The sequence below is a fragment of the Amblyomma mixtum genome, chromosome 5 (genome assembly GCF_055824585.1).
Source record: "Amblyomma mixtum isolate Tamu chromosome 5, ASM5582458v1, whole genome shotgun sequence".
Classification (NCBI taxonomy): domain Eukaryota; kingdom Metazoa; phylum Arthropoda; class Arachnida; order Ixodida; family Ixodidae; genus Amblyomma; species Amblyomma mixtum.
Window position 1 is genome coordinate 189,623,828 of NC_143016.1, and position 19,416 is coordinate 189,643,243.

The 19,416-nt window shown below is 48.8% G+C and overlaps 1 protein-coding gene across 2 annotated transcripts in view; it reads right to left on the reverse strand.

The window, feature by feature from the left end:
- l(1)G0289 (plexin domain containing lethal (1) G0289) overlaps positions 1–19,416 on the reverse strand; it is a 73,839-nt gene that overhangs the window by 31,261 nt on the left and 23,162 nt on the right. For both annotated transcript variants that reach the window (XM_089546502.1, XM_089546501.1), the window contains exons 5-8: positions 16,586–16,708; positions 13,490–13,543; positions 9,656–9,720; positions 8,034–8,124 (exon numbers count right to left, since the gene is read on the reverse strand). In XM_089546502.1, coding sequence (XP_089402628.1) covers positions 8,034–8,124; positions 9,656–9,720; positions 13,490–13,543; positions 16,586–16,708 — 333 coding nt within the window. The remainder of the gene's footprint in view (positions 1–8,033; positions 8,125–9,655; positions 9,721–13,489; positions 13,544–16,585; positions 16,709–19,416) is intronic.

Genomic DNA, 19,416 nt, shown 5'->3' on the forward strand with positions numbered 1-19,416 from the left:
AGGACTAAGCCCGGATGTGGCAAAATGGAGCCATGTGACAGTGACATCCGGCACCAAACATCTCAAGTCAATCTGCCAGAGAGCATGCAGTAGTGCCTGAAACACATTGACAGGTACTTGGCATTCGGGAAGAACTGGAAACACAAGGCGGCCAAGAGTGAAGCGCCTGAGAGAGGTGGCATGCAAGGAGGCTGAGTGGTGGAAGCCCAAAGTTTGGGAACCACAGGCATCTTGGAGAGGACGCCTCGGAAGAAGGCAAAGCAGTGACAACACAAAGCGAGTAAGGGAATTGAGACTGCTTCGAAGGCTGACTGGGAGTGACACATGCAGCAAAAATAAAATAAAATTGGCAGCTTAGCATGGCTGAGCACAAAGTGTATGAAAGCACATTTTTTTCAAGGTGGACACCACTGCCACGTACCTCAAGGAGTGACCCAGGGATCCAGTTCTGCACCTTTCCTAAAGATCAACGCAGCCTACACCTTCCACTGGTTTTGAGTTAAGGGAATACTCATAACCACCTTACTTTGTAGGTGGACAACACTGTCTAATCAAAGCACAATTGAGGTGTCCACTGACCTAGTGAGCCAGTCACACTTGCTCCTCAGAGGCTTCACACAGACACACAGCTGAAACCCGGCGAGTGCGGCTAGAAGTGCTTTTGCACTAAAAACAACGCACAGGCAATCAATTATATGATGTGATGCGATAGCAGTATTGGTTGTACATTTCGCTTTAAAACACTGATGATCGCCTTCCCACTGTGTCTCTGAATTTCCTTTCGCCGTGGGCTTCTGGTGGCTGGCAGTGCTGTTACCTAACCATGTATCACCAACTCGACCATCCAGCTGTAGTGGTGAAGAAGCGTGTCACTGAAGAAGCTGAAGAAGCGTACAGTGTATCCTTGGTTCTAGGTTGCAGATAAGCTTGTCTATTGCCATTTTTTATATCTCGAATAAGCCTGTGCGAATATTAGACGATTTCAAATACTCGGTCAAGTTTTGAAGCATCCGATATTCTATTCGATCAGAATGTTTGGTACACGGAATGTCTCTCAGAAGGAGGAGCTTAAGCTGACCGCAGATCCTGCAGCCACTCTTCTCGGCATGACGTTCGCTAATTAAGAGCAATGTGGGGTGATATTGGGGTGATATTGAAAAACGCAGTGCGTACGCCTAGAAGGTGTCCATGTAGTCACCACTTAAAAGCAACAGCTGCGCAACAACGCAACTGCAAATAATACCAGCAGCTGAAGGTTCCACACCTGATCGTTATGTCGGCCCTGCATGCAGTTCGAATCCGTCTATTTCTGATGGCCATTTTTGCAGAGAGTTGACGCAGCTTCAATAAGTGTGACAAAGCTTCAATGCACTCTTACTTTTTTTATTAGATGATCTTGAAAATGCCTACTGTGCAGTTCAACCAGAAATAATGTACTGTAAGCACAACATGCGACCTTCGTCTTCATCTGTACATATCCATCATCATCGCTCAAAGCACAACATGCGACCTTCGTCTTCATCTGTACATAACCATCATCATCGATCATCTTCTTCTTCGAAGGGTTGGTCGCCATACTTGCGGGTGCCATTAAAGCTCGCTCCATCCTGCGCTCTGTCTCCCGTCTCACAAGTGGTGGAGTGTGCTCTCGATCCCTGCGTCCTCTCCGCCGCCAGACTGCAGCTACGTTCCGGTCGCCACCTGCTTGTACCATCCGCACCGATGGATACCGTCCGCGACAACACCACTCGTACTCCCGATGGGCCCCCCGTTCTTCTTCCTCTCGATTCGAACCGTCTGGAGCCAGCAATGATGAGCCAACCCGGTTCTTCCCAATCTTCTGGACACCCCACTTGGACCATCACTACACTCCAGCGCGAGCCTCCCATTTTTGCTGGTCTTCGTGGGGACGATGTCGAGGACTGGCTCGACCAATATAACCAGGTCAGTGCCTATAATCGTTGGGACTCAGCGATGAAACTTGTAAACGTGTCGTTCTACCTCACTGCCGTGGCCAAGACTTGGTTCGTCAACCACAAAGATGCCATCCCGGACTGGGCTCACTTCTCGGCACAGATACGACAAATCTTTGGCACATCTGGTGCAAGCCCCGCCGTCTACAAAAAAAAGCTAGATACGCGCGTTCAGCTACCCGGTGAGTCCTACACATCCTACATTGAAGACGTGCTTGCCCTGTGTCGACGTGTCAACAGCGCTATGTCAGAGAACGATCGGGTACGTCATCTTCTGAAAGGGCTTGGGTCATTTGCCTTCAACACGCTTGCTGCTCAGAATCCAACGTCAGTCCAAGACATCCGAACAACTTGCCTTCGTCTTGACGACCTTCAGTCGCTTCGATTAAAAGACACCTGGGACACCCCAGTTTCACCCGACGTGGACTTACGCTCCCTCATTCGCTCAATTATCCGGGAGGAACTGCACGGCTCCACCTTACCGCCAGTTGATTCCCACCCGCCTCCAGCCCCGTCGTCCTCGCCTTTGCGTGATCTCATCAAAGACGAGCTCGCTTCGGTCACTCGCCCCTTGGCTGCGGAACCACCTGTACCGCGTTTTGTGCCTACCTATGCCCAGGTTGCTGCGACGCCTCCTGCTGCTGTTTACCCGTCGCATCCACAGCCCGTCCAGCAAACTCCGGTCTCTGTGTCCCCGAGCCCCGCTATGTGTCCTGTTTGGAGTCCGCCTGCACGTAGGCCGGTGTGTCACTACTGCGGAATTCGCGGGCATGTTGCCCGTGTGTGCCGTCGGCGTCAACGCGACGAGCGCGAGTGGTACCTAGACTTTCGCAACGGAGCTACGTACTCGTCGCCTGCTTACCGTCCGGCGTTTGCCTCCAGTCCTCCTCGTCGCCCATCGTACGGGGACTTCTCCCAAGACGCTCCGCACTCGTCGTACGCTTACCGCCCACCGTTTGCTGACCATACCAATTATCGTCCCTCCTATCCCTCTACCTCTCCGGACCGCTCCTCGACCGACAGGCCGTCGCGCCGCCGCTCCCCATCGCCTTTCCGCCGCTCGTCGTCGCCTCTACGTCCACCATCCTCCCAGACAACTGGCCACACGGAAAACTAAATTGTGCAGTTTCCGGAGGTAAAACTGCACCGCACGCCGCCCTCTCAATTCCTCCTGCACAGCCATCGAACATTTTAACTGTTGACATTGAAGGCACTGTAGTAGAAGCATTGATCGATACGGGCGCCGCCATTTCTGTAATTAGTTCTGATTTATGTTCTCGTCTTCGCAAGGTGCGCACCCCTTACAGTGGTCCTTCTCTCCGTGCTGCCAATGATGAATCTATGCGTCCTTCCGGATTGTGTACGGCACGAGTCACTATCGACGGCATCCTGCACTACATAGTTTTTGCTGTGCTTCCCTCCTGTGCTTATCACCTCATCCTCGGCTGGGACTTCCTCCACTCTGTGCAAGCTGTAATTACCTGCTGTCCCCCTACTCTACAAGCTTCTGAATCCGACCTTTCCGCCGTTTCTATCCTGCCTTCTCATCATCTGGTTACCACCACTGATCATGTACTTTACCCCGGCTGCGAAGATGTCCTCTCTGTTGCTTCTGCCCACGTCAACGCTGGGGACGTTTTCGTCACACCAAGCCCCCGTCTTCTCTCAAGGGGCATCTTTCTCGTCGCGTCCCTGCTCCGCTTCACCAATGGGTCTTCACTACTGACTGCCTTCAACACTACGCCGGAACCCATTCTTCTGCGTCACGGCACAGCCATCGCTTCTGTGGATACCACTCAACCTGTGGCCGTTCTTTCCTCTGCCACATCAAGCTTCGCTCTTTCGACCCCTGCCTCTGCCTCTGCATCTATTTCCGCTGCTATCAGCCCCGGTCTCACCCCGACTCAAAAAGATGAATTGCTTGCCGTCTTGACCAAGCATGCCACTTCCTTCGATACCCAGGCAACAACCTTGAGCCAAACCACGGCAGCTAAGCATCGCATCTACACAGATGGTTCGGGCATCATTCGCCGTCGCCCGTATCGTGTGTCTTCTAGTGAACGCAAGGTTATTCAAGATAACGTAGCCGACATGCTCAAGCGCCACATCATACGCCCTTCTTCGAGTCCTTGGTCTTCGCCTGTTGTGCTGGTTCAAAAGAAGGATGGCTCAGTACGCTTTTGTGTTGACTATCGCGCCCTTAACAAGATCACTAGGAAAGATGTTTATCCGCTGCCTCGGATTGATGACGCCCTCGACTGTCTCCAAGGTGCACAATTTTTCTCTAGTCTCGACCTAAGATCCGGATACTGGCAAATACCTATGCATGAGGCCGACAAGGAAAAAACTGCTTTCGCCACCCCCGACGGATTATACGAATTCAACGTTATGCCGTTCGGCCTATGCAATGCTCCGGCCACGTTCGAGCGCATGATTGACACCGTTCTCCGAGGCCTGAAGTGGAAAACGTGCCTATGCTACCTCGACGACATAGTCATTTTTTCTTCGACTTTTTCTGAACACCTTGTTCGTCTCGATGAAGTATTAAGCGCACTTTCTGAGGCCGGCCTACAGTTAAACACCAAGAAATGTTGCTTTGCTTCCACTTCTATCAAGGTACTCGGTCACGTCGTTAGCCAGAAGGGTGTAAAGCCTGATCCCGACAAAGTGGCTGCAGTTTTGCATTTTCCTCGCCCATCGCGCGTCAAAGACCTGCGCAGTTTTCTGGGGCTAGCGTCATACTTCCGGCGCTTCATACGCAACTTTGCCTCTATTGCGGCCCCTTTGCATAAGCTCCTATGCGCTGCCCAGCCCTTTGTTTGGTCTGAGGCCTGTGAGGTCGCTTTTACTACCTTAAAGAAGGCTCTCACATCTGATCCGATACTGGCACATTTCGACGACAATGCTCCAACGATTTTACACACGGACGCCAGTGGACACGGCATTGGTGCAGTTCTTCTGCAGCGGCAGCACTCTTCGTGCGAGCAAGTCATCGCCTACGCCAGTCGTACACTGACTGCAGCGGAGCAGAACTACACGATAACTGAGCAAGAGTGCCTCGCTGTTGTCTGGGCCATTCAGAAATTTCGCCCTTATTTGTACGGCCGCCAGTTCACAGTTGTCACTGACCATCATGCCCTGTGCTGGTTGTCCTCGCAGAAAAACTTGTCCGGCCGCCTCGGCCGCTGGATTCTCCGTCTCCAGGAATATGACTTTACCGTCACCTATAAATCGGGCAAGAAACACCAGGACGCCGATGCGCTCTCTCGTTGTCCCCTCGCCCAAACCCAACCTCCGCATCCGCAACCCGTGTCCTCCGCATCCTCAAACTGCCAAACTACCCCTTCGACGGCTATTTCAACCTTGACCGCCGCACCCAATGACTTGATGCCAGCTCCCAGTCTTGGCGATCTCGCCTCAGCGCAGCGGGCCGACCCTTACTGCCGGACTCTTATCGACCGTCTGAGCGGTGCTACGCGGCCACCGAATGCCCGCCTACGTCGCCAACTTAACTCTTTCAAGCTAGTCGACAACATCCTTCTTTGGCGCAATTACAGCCCCTTTGGTGACTCATGGGTGCCTGTCGTACCCCGTTCTCTTCGCCGAGAAGTTTTGCAGGCCTTTCATGATGATCCCCCGGCTGGCCACTTAGGCTTTCAGAAAACTTATGACCGCATCAAGCGCCGTTTCTTTTGGCCTGGCCTCTCAACCGCTGTTGGAAAATATATTGCGTCTTGCATCTCTTGCCAACGTCGTAAACGGAGCACGTCTGCCCCTGCGGGCCTTCTACAGCCTCTCCCCTGTCCTTTCTCCCCTTTTGAAGTCGTTGGGATTGACCTCTACGGTCCCTTACCATTAACACCAACGGGCAACCGTTGGATCGTCACTGCCATCGACCACTTAACTAGATACGCTGAAACGGCCCCTGTTCCTTCCGGCTCTGCTTCAGAGATCGCCCACTTCTTCCTGAACGCCATCCTTCTGCGCCATGGAGCTCCTCGTGTCCTTATTAGTGACCGCGGCAAGTCCTTCCTCTCCAGCATCCTTGCCGAAGTTCTTCACGCCTCCAGAACCGTGCACAAAACCTCTTCAGCGTATCACCCTCAGACCAATGGGCTCACAGAGCGCTTTCATCGCACGCTGTCCGATATGCTAGCCACCTACATCCAGCCCGACCACACCAACTGGGACACCATGCTTCCCTTCGTTACCTTTGCATACAATAGTGCCGTGCAAAGAACCACCAACTTCTCCCCATTCTTCCTTGTGTATGGACGTCAACCTACCTTCACCCTCGAAGCGTCTTTCTTCTCCGCCCCCTCAACCTCTTCCAGACTCTCTCACGAACAGTTTACTTCTCGTCTTACCTACTGCCGTGCCATTGCCCGCCTGAATACCGACGCCTCCCAAGCCTCCCGGAAAAACACCTATGATCTCTCCCACCGTGCCATATTTTTTCACCCTGGTGATGAGGTACTGCTGTGGACTCCAGTGCGTACCCCGGGATTGTGTGAAAAATTTTTGAGCCGTTATATTGGTCCGTACACTGTACTCGAACAAACGTCCCCGGTGAACTATCGCGTTGCCCCTGTTCATCCTGTTAATGATCGTCGTTGCCGAGGTGCCGAGATTGTTCATGTTTCCCGCCTCAAACCCTTCGCCCGTCGCCCTACTGTGCTATAACCTGCGCCCGGGCCGGTCGCTTTCGTACGCGAGGGGAGAAAGTGTAAGCACAACATGCGACCTTCGTCTTCATCTGTACATATCCATCATCATCGCTCAAAGCACAACATGCGACCTTCGTCTTCATCTGTACATAACCATCATCATCGATCATCTTCTTCTTCGAAGGGTTGGTCGCCATACTTGCGGGTGCCATTAAAGCTCGCTCCATCCTGCGCTCTGTCTCCCGTCTCACAGTACTACTAAACAACCGACCTAAAGACAAGACACACAAATACTGAAAGGCTGAAGGAACCCTAGAGCTGGTTAACCTTTTTTGAGTGTCAGAAGTATTAGAAACATTCACTTCAAAATTATTTGAAGGAAATTGCTAATAACTTCAAATTCACTTCAAACCAAAAACCATTATTCACACAGGCCTAATATCAAATTACCGACATATCAGTCTATTTCGCCATCTTCTTTGTGTTCGATACACCCAGGTTCCACTGTAGAAACTTCCCCTTTGTAGCAGCACAGAGCAGGTTTGGTGCTGCTTGGCACAGTTGGTACAGCATTCCAACCACGTCACACCCTCACATACCCAGAAGCACTTTTGCCATTACCTGAGAAGGGGACATATTCTACAGTGCTCTGCTCTGCACCAACAGCCTGACTACATCGTTGTCAGTTACTACAGGCACGCCAGTTTTATTCTTGCAGCAGAATCTCGATGATACAATCACTGTTGATATAAATTTCGGGATGATGTGAATCCGAAAAATTTCCTGTCCGAAGTGCATTCTGCGCAATGTGCAAAATTATGGAGACGTTCTGAACACCCTCCCGCGCCCTTACTGATGATACGAACGCACGAGCTGCAACTTCACCGTTGAGCTGCCTGCACATCATCAATGCTGCGAGCAGTGAAGCAGCAGCACGCAGCCCGCACATGGTCAACACTGCAATCACCAGTCACATTGTATGCACTGCGAGTTAGCGATCACTGCCGCTGCAAGTGAGCGGTGGCGCACAGCCTGTACAGCACAGACGTCGCAACCAGCAGTCATGCTGCATGCACCGTGAGTAGGCCGCAAATAATTCTCGTCAGCAGTAAACAGATCTGCATGAATGCACTTCCCATGTTTCTGCATACGGATTGTTAATTTTGGACAATACAAATATATTTTGCAACCCCGTGACATACGTACCACTGAGATTCCACTATATTCCTTTTAAAGCTACAGCCCTTGTAATGAATGCCAGTAATCACACACCGTTGCCACTACAGCACCTGTGCCTCACAAAGACAAAAACAGAATGTCCCTTCAAAGGGCTCCTGGAGAAAAGCAGCTCTGCTTCGCACCAATGCATGCCGAGCCAGTGACTGCTACTCACAGAAGACCATGCGGTCAAACATGTAGGCGTCTGAGATGCCCACTTTGACGGGGTGGCTCCGGTCGGGGATCTCAGTCACGGCCATGGGGAGCTGGGTGGGGCAGGACAAACACTCAGCAAAATTCCCAGCAAGACAAAGCACGGCCAATTCCATGCAGGCAGTTATTTCGTCCCCGCAACTGTGGACACTCTAAAACCTCATAGCATAGGCACTGCTGTCTTTCAGCATGCCAACATGCCACCGATGCATGCCTTTGGGCCTTCCTGTCTCAACGAGGGCACTCCTCAAAAAGGGACACCGAAGACAAACCAAAGTGGGCCTGTGCCGACACATCACCGCGTTCTAAGAAAAAGTTGGCTACTCTCAGTGAAAAAGGAGCTTCTACAAGCTATAGAAGGTCGAGAAAATAACTGCGGGTGGTGCCAACACTGGCCGTTTTCAAGACCACACTGCACTGATGTCCAGAAAGTAAACTGTCTTGACGCTTGACAAAAAGAAGAAGAGCACTGGCTGTGATCTCTGGCAAAGTCATTATTACACAGTCCGACCAGCTCATAGGTGCTCTCCCCTCGGCCTCCCTTCCACCCACAGCCACAAGTGGACAGAGAGCCCTATCGCAGGGTGCTTGGGTCAAGAATGATCATGAGAGCCACACGGCCTTGCTAATTACACACAAGCATGTAGCACTTAGCAGAAATAATAAAACGGCAGCAGACAGCAAAGCACATTTCTTTTTTTTACATCCTGTATTCGGCCACTACAGATTTCTTTTTGAAAAGCATAACAGCAGAGCTCCACTGCATTTCTGTTTGAAATGTACATAATAAGAACAGCCCATGCATTTAGCTCCGTTGGTATTAATCCACTATGTAATACTAAAGTAACTTACTAGATAAATTATTTCCAACACTAAGGTAAGAGTCAAGCCCACTCCACTAAAATGCAGGCCTGAGGGTGGAACTCCCAATTTCATCCTCAGCAGCCACACTTCAAATATCATTATCAGCAGCCTGACTACGCCCACTGCAGGCAAAGGCTTCCCCCCATATCTCTCCAATTAACCGTGTCCTTTGCCAGCAGCGGCTGCCATATCCCCACAAACTTCTTAATCTCATCTGCCCACCTAACTTCCTGCCGCCCCCTGCTACGCTTGCTTTCTCTTGGAATCCACTCCGTTACCCTTAAGGACCATCGGTTATCTTGCCTTCGCATTACATGCCCTGCCCAAGCCCATTTCTTCCCCTTGATTGCAACGTTTGTTCTCTCACCCACTCTGGCCGCTTCCGATCTCTTAACGTTGCACCTATCATTTTTTCTTTCCATAGCTCGCTGCGTTGTCCTTAACTTAGGCTTAACCCTCCTTGTTAGCCTCCACGTTTCTGCCCCATAGGTGAGCACCGGTAAGATACACCTGTCGTATACTTTTCTCCTGAGGGATACTGGTGAACTGCCATTCATGATCTGAGAGTACCACCATTAAGCACTAAGCATTCAATCTTTGCTGCTCTCTGCAGTGAAGTGAAACAATACCTGACCAGCACTCATCGTACCGGCTGGCCCAGGCACAGCCACCTGAGAGAGGCTGCCCTCCCAGGCCACTCCCCACCGGAGCCTCACTCACATCTTTGTAGACGAAGACAATGTCCCCACTCTTGTGCAGCACAGCCTGGAAGGTGTAGTTGCCCCCTGCAACCAACAACATGACCAACAGTAAAGACACCGAGGCGGGGAACACTACGCAGTGATTCCTATGACTGCCACAACCATCAATAACAGTAACGGCAAGCAACACTCTGAGCCATCAGCATGGCCCTGCTGGTCCATGCTATCATCTCTCAGCTGGCTAGAGAGCAAAGAAAACATACTGACTGCACATCAGGTTTTCACATCATGGCGTAACCCGCACTAGCCAAACTTGGGTTCAAAAGACTTAAGTCACTGTTGCACAGTTCTCATCTGGAAAACAGGCGACCATAGGGGATATTCAAAATTCCGCAACTACGCTTTCCCACATAGCAATGTTGCCCAAAGCAAGATGGCTGACCATGCGTTTCTAGCTGAAACAAAGCAAGAAAGACTAGTTTTTATGCGTAGCATATTGCAATCACTCAGTTCAGCCCTTGGGCGCGGCCGGGCAGCCACCAAACCACGTGACGTGACATCACGACAGCCGGAGGAAAAACCATAGGTAAAGATGATGGCGATTCTTGGTGAGAACTGCAAACACAGTCAACAAGAAAAAAAAAAGAGAAAAAATATAGAATAAAAAACCGCCCCATTTCAAAGGACGCGCTCCTATCCATCCATCCATCCATCCATCCATCCATCCATCCATCCATCCATACGTCACGGCTGCCGAGAAAATCGAGTGCCGCCAAGCAATACCTCGCGCAAAAAGACCGCGCAATATGCAACGCATTCTTGGCTTAACCAAGCTAAGCCTGGGCGTCTTTTTTTGTTTGATTCTTCCCAAATACGTTTCTGACATTCTGTCCATACCTTTAGCGTCTGCCCTCTAGCCCACGTAGTTTCTTTATAGCGAAGTCGGCCATTTCGTTTTTGGCAACATAGTTATGTGAGAAAGCGCACTTGCGGAATTTTGAATATCCCCTATTGCTCAGTCTTTCATGTAATAAATTAACCATGATACAAGCGGTTACTGTCTGCTTTTCGGAGGTCATTCAATAATTTGAACTTTGCATAGTTAAAGCATTTTTTCTGGTTCCTTGAATTTGGATTAACGAGCTTTTACTGTACCTGCATTTTATCAAAAAACTTTTAAAAGTGTGCCAATGCACCTTTGGAGAGATGATGGTTGGCTTATTGGTTTATGGGGTTTAACGTCCCAAAGCGACTGAGGCTATGAGAGACGCCGTAGTAGAGGGCTCCGAAAATTTCGACCACCTGGGGTTCCTTAACGTGCACTGACATCGCACAGTACACGGGCCTCTAGAATTTCTCCTCCAAAGAAACTTTGGAGAGATGAGCCAACATTTCATAATTCATTTCATCAGCAAATGGCTCAATCTGTTTTCCAGCAGTCAGTACGCCATGAATTTTTGGAAGTGCGATTATAAATTATTGTAAGGCTCGTTAGCTGCTGCCACTTGTCTGAAGTCTTTGTCTTTTGGCTGTTTTTTACACTTTAGAAATGAGGCTGTGTAATGCAAGCAACTAGAAAGTTAGAAGAAATGTTAATCCAAAATGTCTGCTTGCCCTTCTATACTTTGCTATAACAGGGGCTGTCAAAAGAGGAGCAGTGAAAGAGGAGTACCTGTCATTTAATTTTTGAACCTACTCCCACTTTTTCTTTTTCGATATGATTTGGCTCTCTGTGGATGGGACATAACTCTGCTAAGAGGCTGTGCTGGCATCACGACAAATGTACTCAGCTTTAGCTCTGGCCTTTTCAAAAATTTACAAGGTTCAAGTGTGCTGGGTATTTATGAAAAATTCCCAAGGGTTTATTTTGTTCCTTTTTTGCTTCTTTCCATTCTTTTGACCAAACCTTGTCGTCGCACAAGTCCCGAGGACTGTGGGATAGCTGAGCGCACCAAAGCAATAATGCAAGCCGAAAATTTTTCGTTCATCTCCACTGAGATTTCTTGATAATACTTTTTCGAGGCTGGCTTCAGATTCAAACAGCAGCCAGTCAGCTAGGTGGAGCTTCCAACGTTGTGGTTTGTTTGGCGAGACTGACGACGAGGATGTTAAGATGATTGTAACCAGGCAGGTGATCGCCTCCCTGGGAGTTATTGAGAACGTCGCATTTAGAATTGACAAAAACAAAGGGTGAACTGAAAGACTGCTCAATTTTCCTGAGCTCAGAGAGCAGTACATGCGTTTCCCTACTTTACTGCACAGAATAAAATCCTCTGTAATTTGGCCTCTAGTATCACTTTTTTCACTTTCCCAAAAACAAGAGTGGGCGCTAAAGTTTCGAACTAACAAATACGGCTCTGACAGCTGCAGTAACATGTTTTGCAATTCGTGGAGGGTTATTCTGACATGTGGCTGCTCAAGCCTCTAATCAACCTTTTAGTTCTCACTATGACAGCAATGCCATCCAAGAGGCTGCTTGCTTGCTCTCAGTCGTGGAGGAAGATTGCACACTTCTTAACCCTGCGCGGTCCCTAATTCGCAAGTGCACCCAGCTGGGTGCACTTGCGAACGGTCGTGGTGCTGGATGGCGAGTACTGAGCGGTGCTTGCTCTGCTTCTGGCCAGAGGGCTCAGATGCCACCCTGCATCTGTGTTTGGAGCCACAGCTGGTGGAAGTTGTGCTTTTGTGTATTTTGTTGTCTTGTCAGTGTGTTTTCTTAGTTTCTAGAAAAGCGCAAAAGCACGATCGGCTTCTTGATAGGCATGCGGTCCTCATGAGCAAACAAGCTCGTGGGTACCGGCGTGTCATTGGTCTGTTCAACTGGAGAGAAAATGCTCCGATCTAAGAAGCTCATCTCTTATTGGTCGCTAAATTGGTCCCCAGAATGCTGGGGAAACGGATTTAGGGAGGTGTTTTGGCACCAAAAGGGGAGACTTGGGCAGAGGGCTCTTGGTGGAGAGTCGGAGTCGTGAGAGACGGACAGGGTGTAGCTTTGCGCTGGCCACGTTCCGAGGAACAAGGAGTCGCTACGCGTAGCACAAGTTAGGTCGGTCAGGCAGGACAGAGCTTTGTAGGGGCGAGCTCTGGCCTGACGCTCCCGATCATTCCTGTTGCTAGCGACCACCCTAGTCGATGTATAATAAGTGTAAATAGTTTGTAAATAAACAAACCTGTACATTTCTGCGAAGAAGTTCGCCTATGTCTCATCTTCCTCCTGCAACGTGTCGCACCCAAACGGACCCCTATCTCCACCGAAAAGGAGGACCTGAACTCATGTCTAAATACCACCCAACAACTTTTCTGTGGTTTAATTGCGTGCGTGTTCCTCCCTATGCATGATGCACTTTTTAAGCCACACGCTGCCCAAATATTGTTGGAACACTTGGGCACATAAAAAAACAAAAAAATAAATATTCCCTGAGGTGTTCCTGCAGAGCTGTTGTTTTCTTCCGCGGTGCTAAAAATTGGCGTAATAGTTTCAGACTGGAAAGGCTGCAAAGTGGATAAATGTTCCAGATTGCAAAAGGTTGAACACACTCATATGCTGGGGGTCTAAGTTTGTTTCCTATAAGCATAAAAGCAACAAAAGAGAGTAAAGTTAAGATGCCATTGATGTCACAGAACTTATTTAAAAGTTCCCTATTATTTCATTATACTGTGAATGCCATCTTATCCTATTTTTGCAGTGTGGAGAACTAGGTTCTTTTTCTATGACCCTGTGATGCGAGGCTCATCTTTTTTGGGTCGTTCGAAGGAGCCCTGCATTCACCTGACATCTATGCCGAAGGACTACCTTGGCTTGTTTTCTTTCCCAGCCCACATCTTTTCCCCCAAGGCAAGGCACCAGTCTCACCGTTGGGCTTGTCCTGGAGCACAACCTGATGCCACTCCACCACAAAGGATGTCCCTGCAAGCAAAGGTTGCAAAGTCAAGCAAAGAAAACAACAACACCATTCTTACACCATGCAAAGTAGCTGAGCCCAGCAGTGAGTGGCGACTCCACATACCATACTAATGCATTTAAGGGCAGCACCCATGTACAGGTCACATACTGTTTTCCCGGAGAAAATAACAAAAAAACAAAAACATCCTTGTAAGAGCCACATTCAACCTTTCCACTCTGAACTCGTCTTTTTACCGCCGGAAATCGATCTGCACGCTCTGAGCATTCTTAGAAACTTCAACTTATTGCCCTGTGCGGCTGATTTCCCTCATTTAAATCGGATTAAACGGCTTGGCTACCACCTTTTTTGAACTCTGCGCCGACAGTAGGAAGGGCCAACCAATGCGTGGAGTGCCTTTCAGGCAGTTGTGTGGCAGCTTCGCTTTCGCTTTTACTTTTTTTTTTTTTACATTTTCATGAATAAATAGGTCTAGTCAGAGACTACACAGCTGCAAATTAGGCCAATGGAAATAAAAATATGTGTGGACTCCTTGCTTTCGCCAATCACTATGTATCACTCCGTCAATGGGAGAGCAGCAAGCCAACATGGGACTGGCCGAAAGCCACTTCACGCGCTGGTTGACTCCTCCTACTGTCAGCAGTGAGTTCGAAAGAAGACGGGTGCCAGGACATTTAATCCGATTTAAATTAGGGAACTCAGCCACACAGGACAATAATTCGAAGTTTCGAAGGACGCTCGGAATGCGTAGATCAAGTTCCTGCGGTAAAAAAACAAGTTCAGATTTCTCTTCAGTGGACCTTTCACAGCTAAATGGCTGGCTTTAAATTGAAAGTTGCTTGCACAGGTCATGACTGTGCTTGCCTGGATCTTGTCTGCGAGCTCTGCGTCAACGGACATTGCATCCCGCAGTTTCAAGGTGACCAGGATCTCAAATAGTTTGGATGGCACTGAAGACAACTATGAGCACAGCATCAGCCCAGAGCTGCAAGACTCGGTGAGTGACGACAACTGAGTGCAGAATATATGCCGCTCATTCCCTAATTGGTGTGTAGTTCTTCTTAAAAAAATAAATAAATAAATAAAAACTTCGCATATTGCATACATAAGCCTCCCCTGAAAACTGGCTCTTGAATCTGGAAGAAAAGTGTTGCTCTTGCACGCATTTATATGACATTTCCTGACAGAGACAGATATCACCCTCTCTTACACACAATGACAGGGAATTGAGGGGCTCATTACAACATCATCATTATCATCAGCCTGACTACGCCCACTGCAGGGCATAGGTTCCTCCCATGTCTCTACAATTAACCCTGTCCTCTGCCAGCTGCGGCCACCGTGTATCCCCGCAAACTTCTTAATCTCATCCACCCACCCAACTTTCTGCCGCCCCCTGCTACGCTTGCCTTCTCTTGGAATCCCCTCCGTTGCCGTTAAGGACCAGCGGTTACTTTGCCTTCGCATTACATGCCCTGCCCAAGCCCATTTCTTCCTCTTGATTTCGACTAGGATGTCATTAACCCACGTTTGTTCCCTCACCCACTTGGCCTGCCACAACACATGAATAAACAGACACATGAATAAAGCCAACAGTCACTGAAACCCAAGAAAGCACAGGGGAATGTTCTTTCTTTTTAAATTTGTGGTGTTCATCAATGGGAAATTAGTAGTGTTGACAGTATTTTTATCTGAAAGCTATCAGATCAGTTTTTTACCTGAAAGCTAAGCTGCAGCAGCAGCTGTCCAACCTTGTACTTTGTGCTCCAAGCTGTCCCTGGCAGCATGACCCAGATGTTTAAAGATGCATATCCCCACAACTGCCAAAAACAAAACAGGGCTTCCTGAAAGGAACCTGGCTTATTTTGGTTTTATGAGATGTAAAGTCCCAAAGCAGTTCAGGCTATGAGAGATGCCGCAGTGGGGGGCTCTGGAATAATTTCGACCACCTAGGTTTCTTCAACATGCACTCACATCACACAGTACATCAGCCTCAAGCATTTTGCCTCCATCAAAATGTGACCACTGCGGCCCGGATCGAACTCGTGTCCACGTGACAACCTCAGACCTGCACTACTAGTGTTACTCAATTTATTTACTCCCTACGTAATTATGCACTGGTTTGCATAGATATGGTAAAACCTTCACAAAAACTGCCTGGCCTTCGAGAAATCGTTACATTCTTTTATGGTGGTCGTGACATGCTGACAGCAACGCGGATAGGTACTCCAGCTGCAAACTGCTTGCTGGGTGAGCTGAAGCTGACAGCACAATAAAGCACTAATGTGTCAGCAGCAACAGTGACACATGCACTTGGCACACTTGGCCGTCTCTGCGAGAAACTAAACGACGGCATCTACTGGCTTGCAACATGAATTCCTTTGAACATAATCTGGATGCTCCCGCATTGGTGCAGCATCAGCACGACTCTACATATTCTTACAGCACGAAAGACTCATCATCCTTTCCAGCATCTTTACTTGTGTTCTGATCGTTGATAACACGTCACAGCACTTGGATCTCTTCCTGCGAATGATCACTGCCGAGTTATATTTTTGCCACCAATTTTTGCTTTGTCACGCACTCTAGTTTTTTTAGAATATGTTCTCACCAATGCCAGAGCTCACTTTTTGTATTAACTGCGCATTCTGCATTAAAAAAGAAACTTTTATGTCTCAGCATTAACCGAGCTTGTTAATTTCTTCCGCATTAATTTCTTTCAGCATTAATTTCTCCCCTAGGCTAATGCCGAGTTTTGGGCCACCAAGGTACTGGAAATAAATAACTACCCCACATTGAAGCAAGATCAGATCATTTGAAATGATGCTATGTTAGAATATCTACTGACGTGTTAACTTCTTGTTCCAGCAACTACCTCGCTTTTCTCACCACCCACTTCAAGAGATCTGTACATTAGTACCCAAAGCCACAATCCACAGCTATGCTCTGTTGGCGGCCTCAATCGCAAGTTACCAATGCGCAATGACTCTGCCTTCCGTCTTGATGACTGGCGCACATCCTGGGCACAGTTCACTGCTGCCACTCACCGTTGTCCACATACTTGATGGACGACTCGTTGCTGGAGACGGTCTCGAAGTTGGCCATCAGGGGTGCGATGAACTGTGTCGCTGCCAGCCACACATGCAGCATGTAGCCTGTGAACAGGAAGCCTGCCAGGGGAAAGGACACATCCTCACTTCAGATAGGCTGGCAGATGCATCACGCACAGGTGCAGCCCTTCAAACGTTCCCCTTTGAGCATGCGACAAAAGGCCACAACGTTGAAGGGACACTAAGGACATACTAAAGATGGCCTGTACCAATAGGCTATCATGTTGTAATGAAAAAGAGACTACTTTCATTAGACACGGAGCTTCGATAAGCGGGAAAAGGTCGAAAAGCCCAAGCTCGTCAAGTTGAACCCCATTAATTCAAAAATCTGCATAATTTGAAGTGGTGGCGCGGTCCCAGCCAACACCCATGTAAATCTGTGGCATTGGACACTGGCAAATTCAGATGCTTTGGGTCTCGCACCGGTTAATCCGAACGGGTTCCCGAAGGGAGGCTGTGTTCAGATATGTGGCCAGCAATGGCATGCATAGCCCTACTTAAACCTGAATTCCATGCTGCATAGTCACTCGTGCACCGCTGATGTGTTCACAACGGGCAAGCGTGATGACGAACTTATGGCCCCGTCTCCAAGAGCATACACACCGCAAGGCTGACAACTGTGCGAGCTGGTATTGGTTCATCTTAAACCATCCAAAAAACAGCCTCTGTCCTGTGTTCACTTTTCTGTGGTGTGTTTTTTGGATGGTTTAAAATGAGATGCACCGCATAATTTTCAGTTTTGCTGCCCTGAGCTTCGCACCAGCCCTCATCAGCCAGCCAACCGAGCCCAGCTGCGAGCTGCTTCAGGCATCAATTAATGCATCCCTAGTTTTTTCTATGCTCGCCCCCCCTTTTTTCTTTCCCTGCTACTTCGGCAACACTGAGCATTTCCATCCGTGTGAATCTCCCTTCTTCCAGTGTGCTGAAACTCTGCGCTCCTCAGTCACGGGCGGTTCACAGTTTGTGCAGTGCAGCCTTCTCACACACGATGCTGCCGTTTCCAACGTGCGCAAAGCAGTGAAGCTCCACTGCTAAAAATAGTCATTGCAGAACTGCTCTCATCTCAAACGCAAGAAAGTATTGCCCAGTCTATCGCCAAATAAATCAACCATGATGCAAGCAGTTCTTGCTAGTGTTATCATGGTTATTCGATAAGTCAAACTTTCACATGACTTGAACATTTTTTTCCGGTACAGTCCAACCTCGTTATAACGAAGTTGCATTTTGCGCGGAAATTTGTTCGTTATATCCAATATTCGTTATAAAAGTATGCACTCAAATTCCCGCAGAAAAGGTCGCTAATAAGCCCAAGTAAAGAGTACTTTAAGATGGACAGCACAGGGTTGAAAAAATGCACTATTTTTGTATTTAACGCGTGGTATAAGCGTATGAAACCTCGCCTTACATTTCGTACTGGAAAGCAAGAGCGAACTCACAAATCGGGATGCATGGACAGGTGCAAAAACTGATTTATTTAAAAAACGACGTAATCTCCGTTTGGCGGCACTTCACACTATTTGACAGGTTATATTTGTCGACTAAATCAACACACAGAGCAGCGCTTTCCCGATGTCAGCTGATTTGGCCACAGGTAGGTTCTCGAGGTACCCCCTCAACTTCCTGGCCATGTCAGCGGCCTCGGCGCTGCTGAGAGCTCGCACTTCGCCATCTTCACATGCATCGCTGTTTCTAGCATCATCCGCAGAAACCACCTGATCAGCAATTTCTTGGTCGGTCAGTTCGGGCGCCACAGCCAAGTTGTCATCTGCACAGATGAATTCCTCGAACGTAACATTCGGAACCGCCAGCTGACGCCATGTCGTCTCGCCGAAATTGTCTGCTTGCCTCCCAGTTGCATGCGGAAGCTTTCTGCCTACTTCTTGCAGTTCTCGGCGCCAACGGCTGCTTCTTCGCCAGACAAGACGTGGCAAACAATCCGATGGCGGTCATTAAATCGCTGCAGCCAGCCACTGCTTGCATGAAAGTCATTGTGGCCTCTGACTGAAGTGAGACTTCTCGCCTTCATTTGAAGGACGGCACCAGACACAGGCAGGTTACGCGCTATAACGTCCTTGAACCATGCAAACAAGTCATCTTCAACATCCTGTCTTGCTGTCATTCTTCACAGCGCCTGCAGAGTGGGCGTTTTCAATCTTTGCCTTGCGCTCAAGATAACCATCTTATCTAGATAGATAAGAGTGCTAGGCAAAACACCGAAGTCCGTGGCAATGACTTTTCCTTGCGCCCGCTGTCAACTGCCCTGAATATCTTTATCTTCGTTTCAAGCGAAACTGCTGTTTGTTAAGACGCGTTCCGCGACGGCGTCTACAGATTGAACTGCAGAGATAGCGCGCGCGGGTCGGAAATTGCGACGGCGGGGGTGGCCGGGGAGCGGGCGTCGCTTCGATCACGTGCCAGTCACGTGCTAGGCAGCCGTTGATGCTAGATTCATTCGCTCTCCCTAGATGGCGTCGCGTGCGGAAGCGCGGGTGATTCAAACACATTTTAGGTGTGCGTGCTTCAAAAGATCAAAATTTAGCGTGTTTTGAGACTTTTCCTGCTTGTTTGCGCATTTTGAGCCCCGTGAATACAAAAACTGCTTCGTTATAACCGATACAGTGTCAAATTTTGAATTTTTCCTTTCGTTATACAGATAGAACTCCCTCAGAAATAAAGCATGTCCAACCAAACTTTTCTTTCACTTCGTTATATCCGATAATTCGTTGTATCCGTGTTTGTTATAACGAGGTTCGACTGTATCTTGAAGT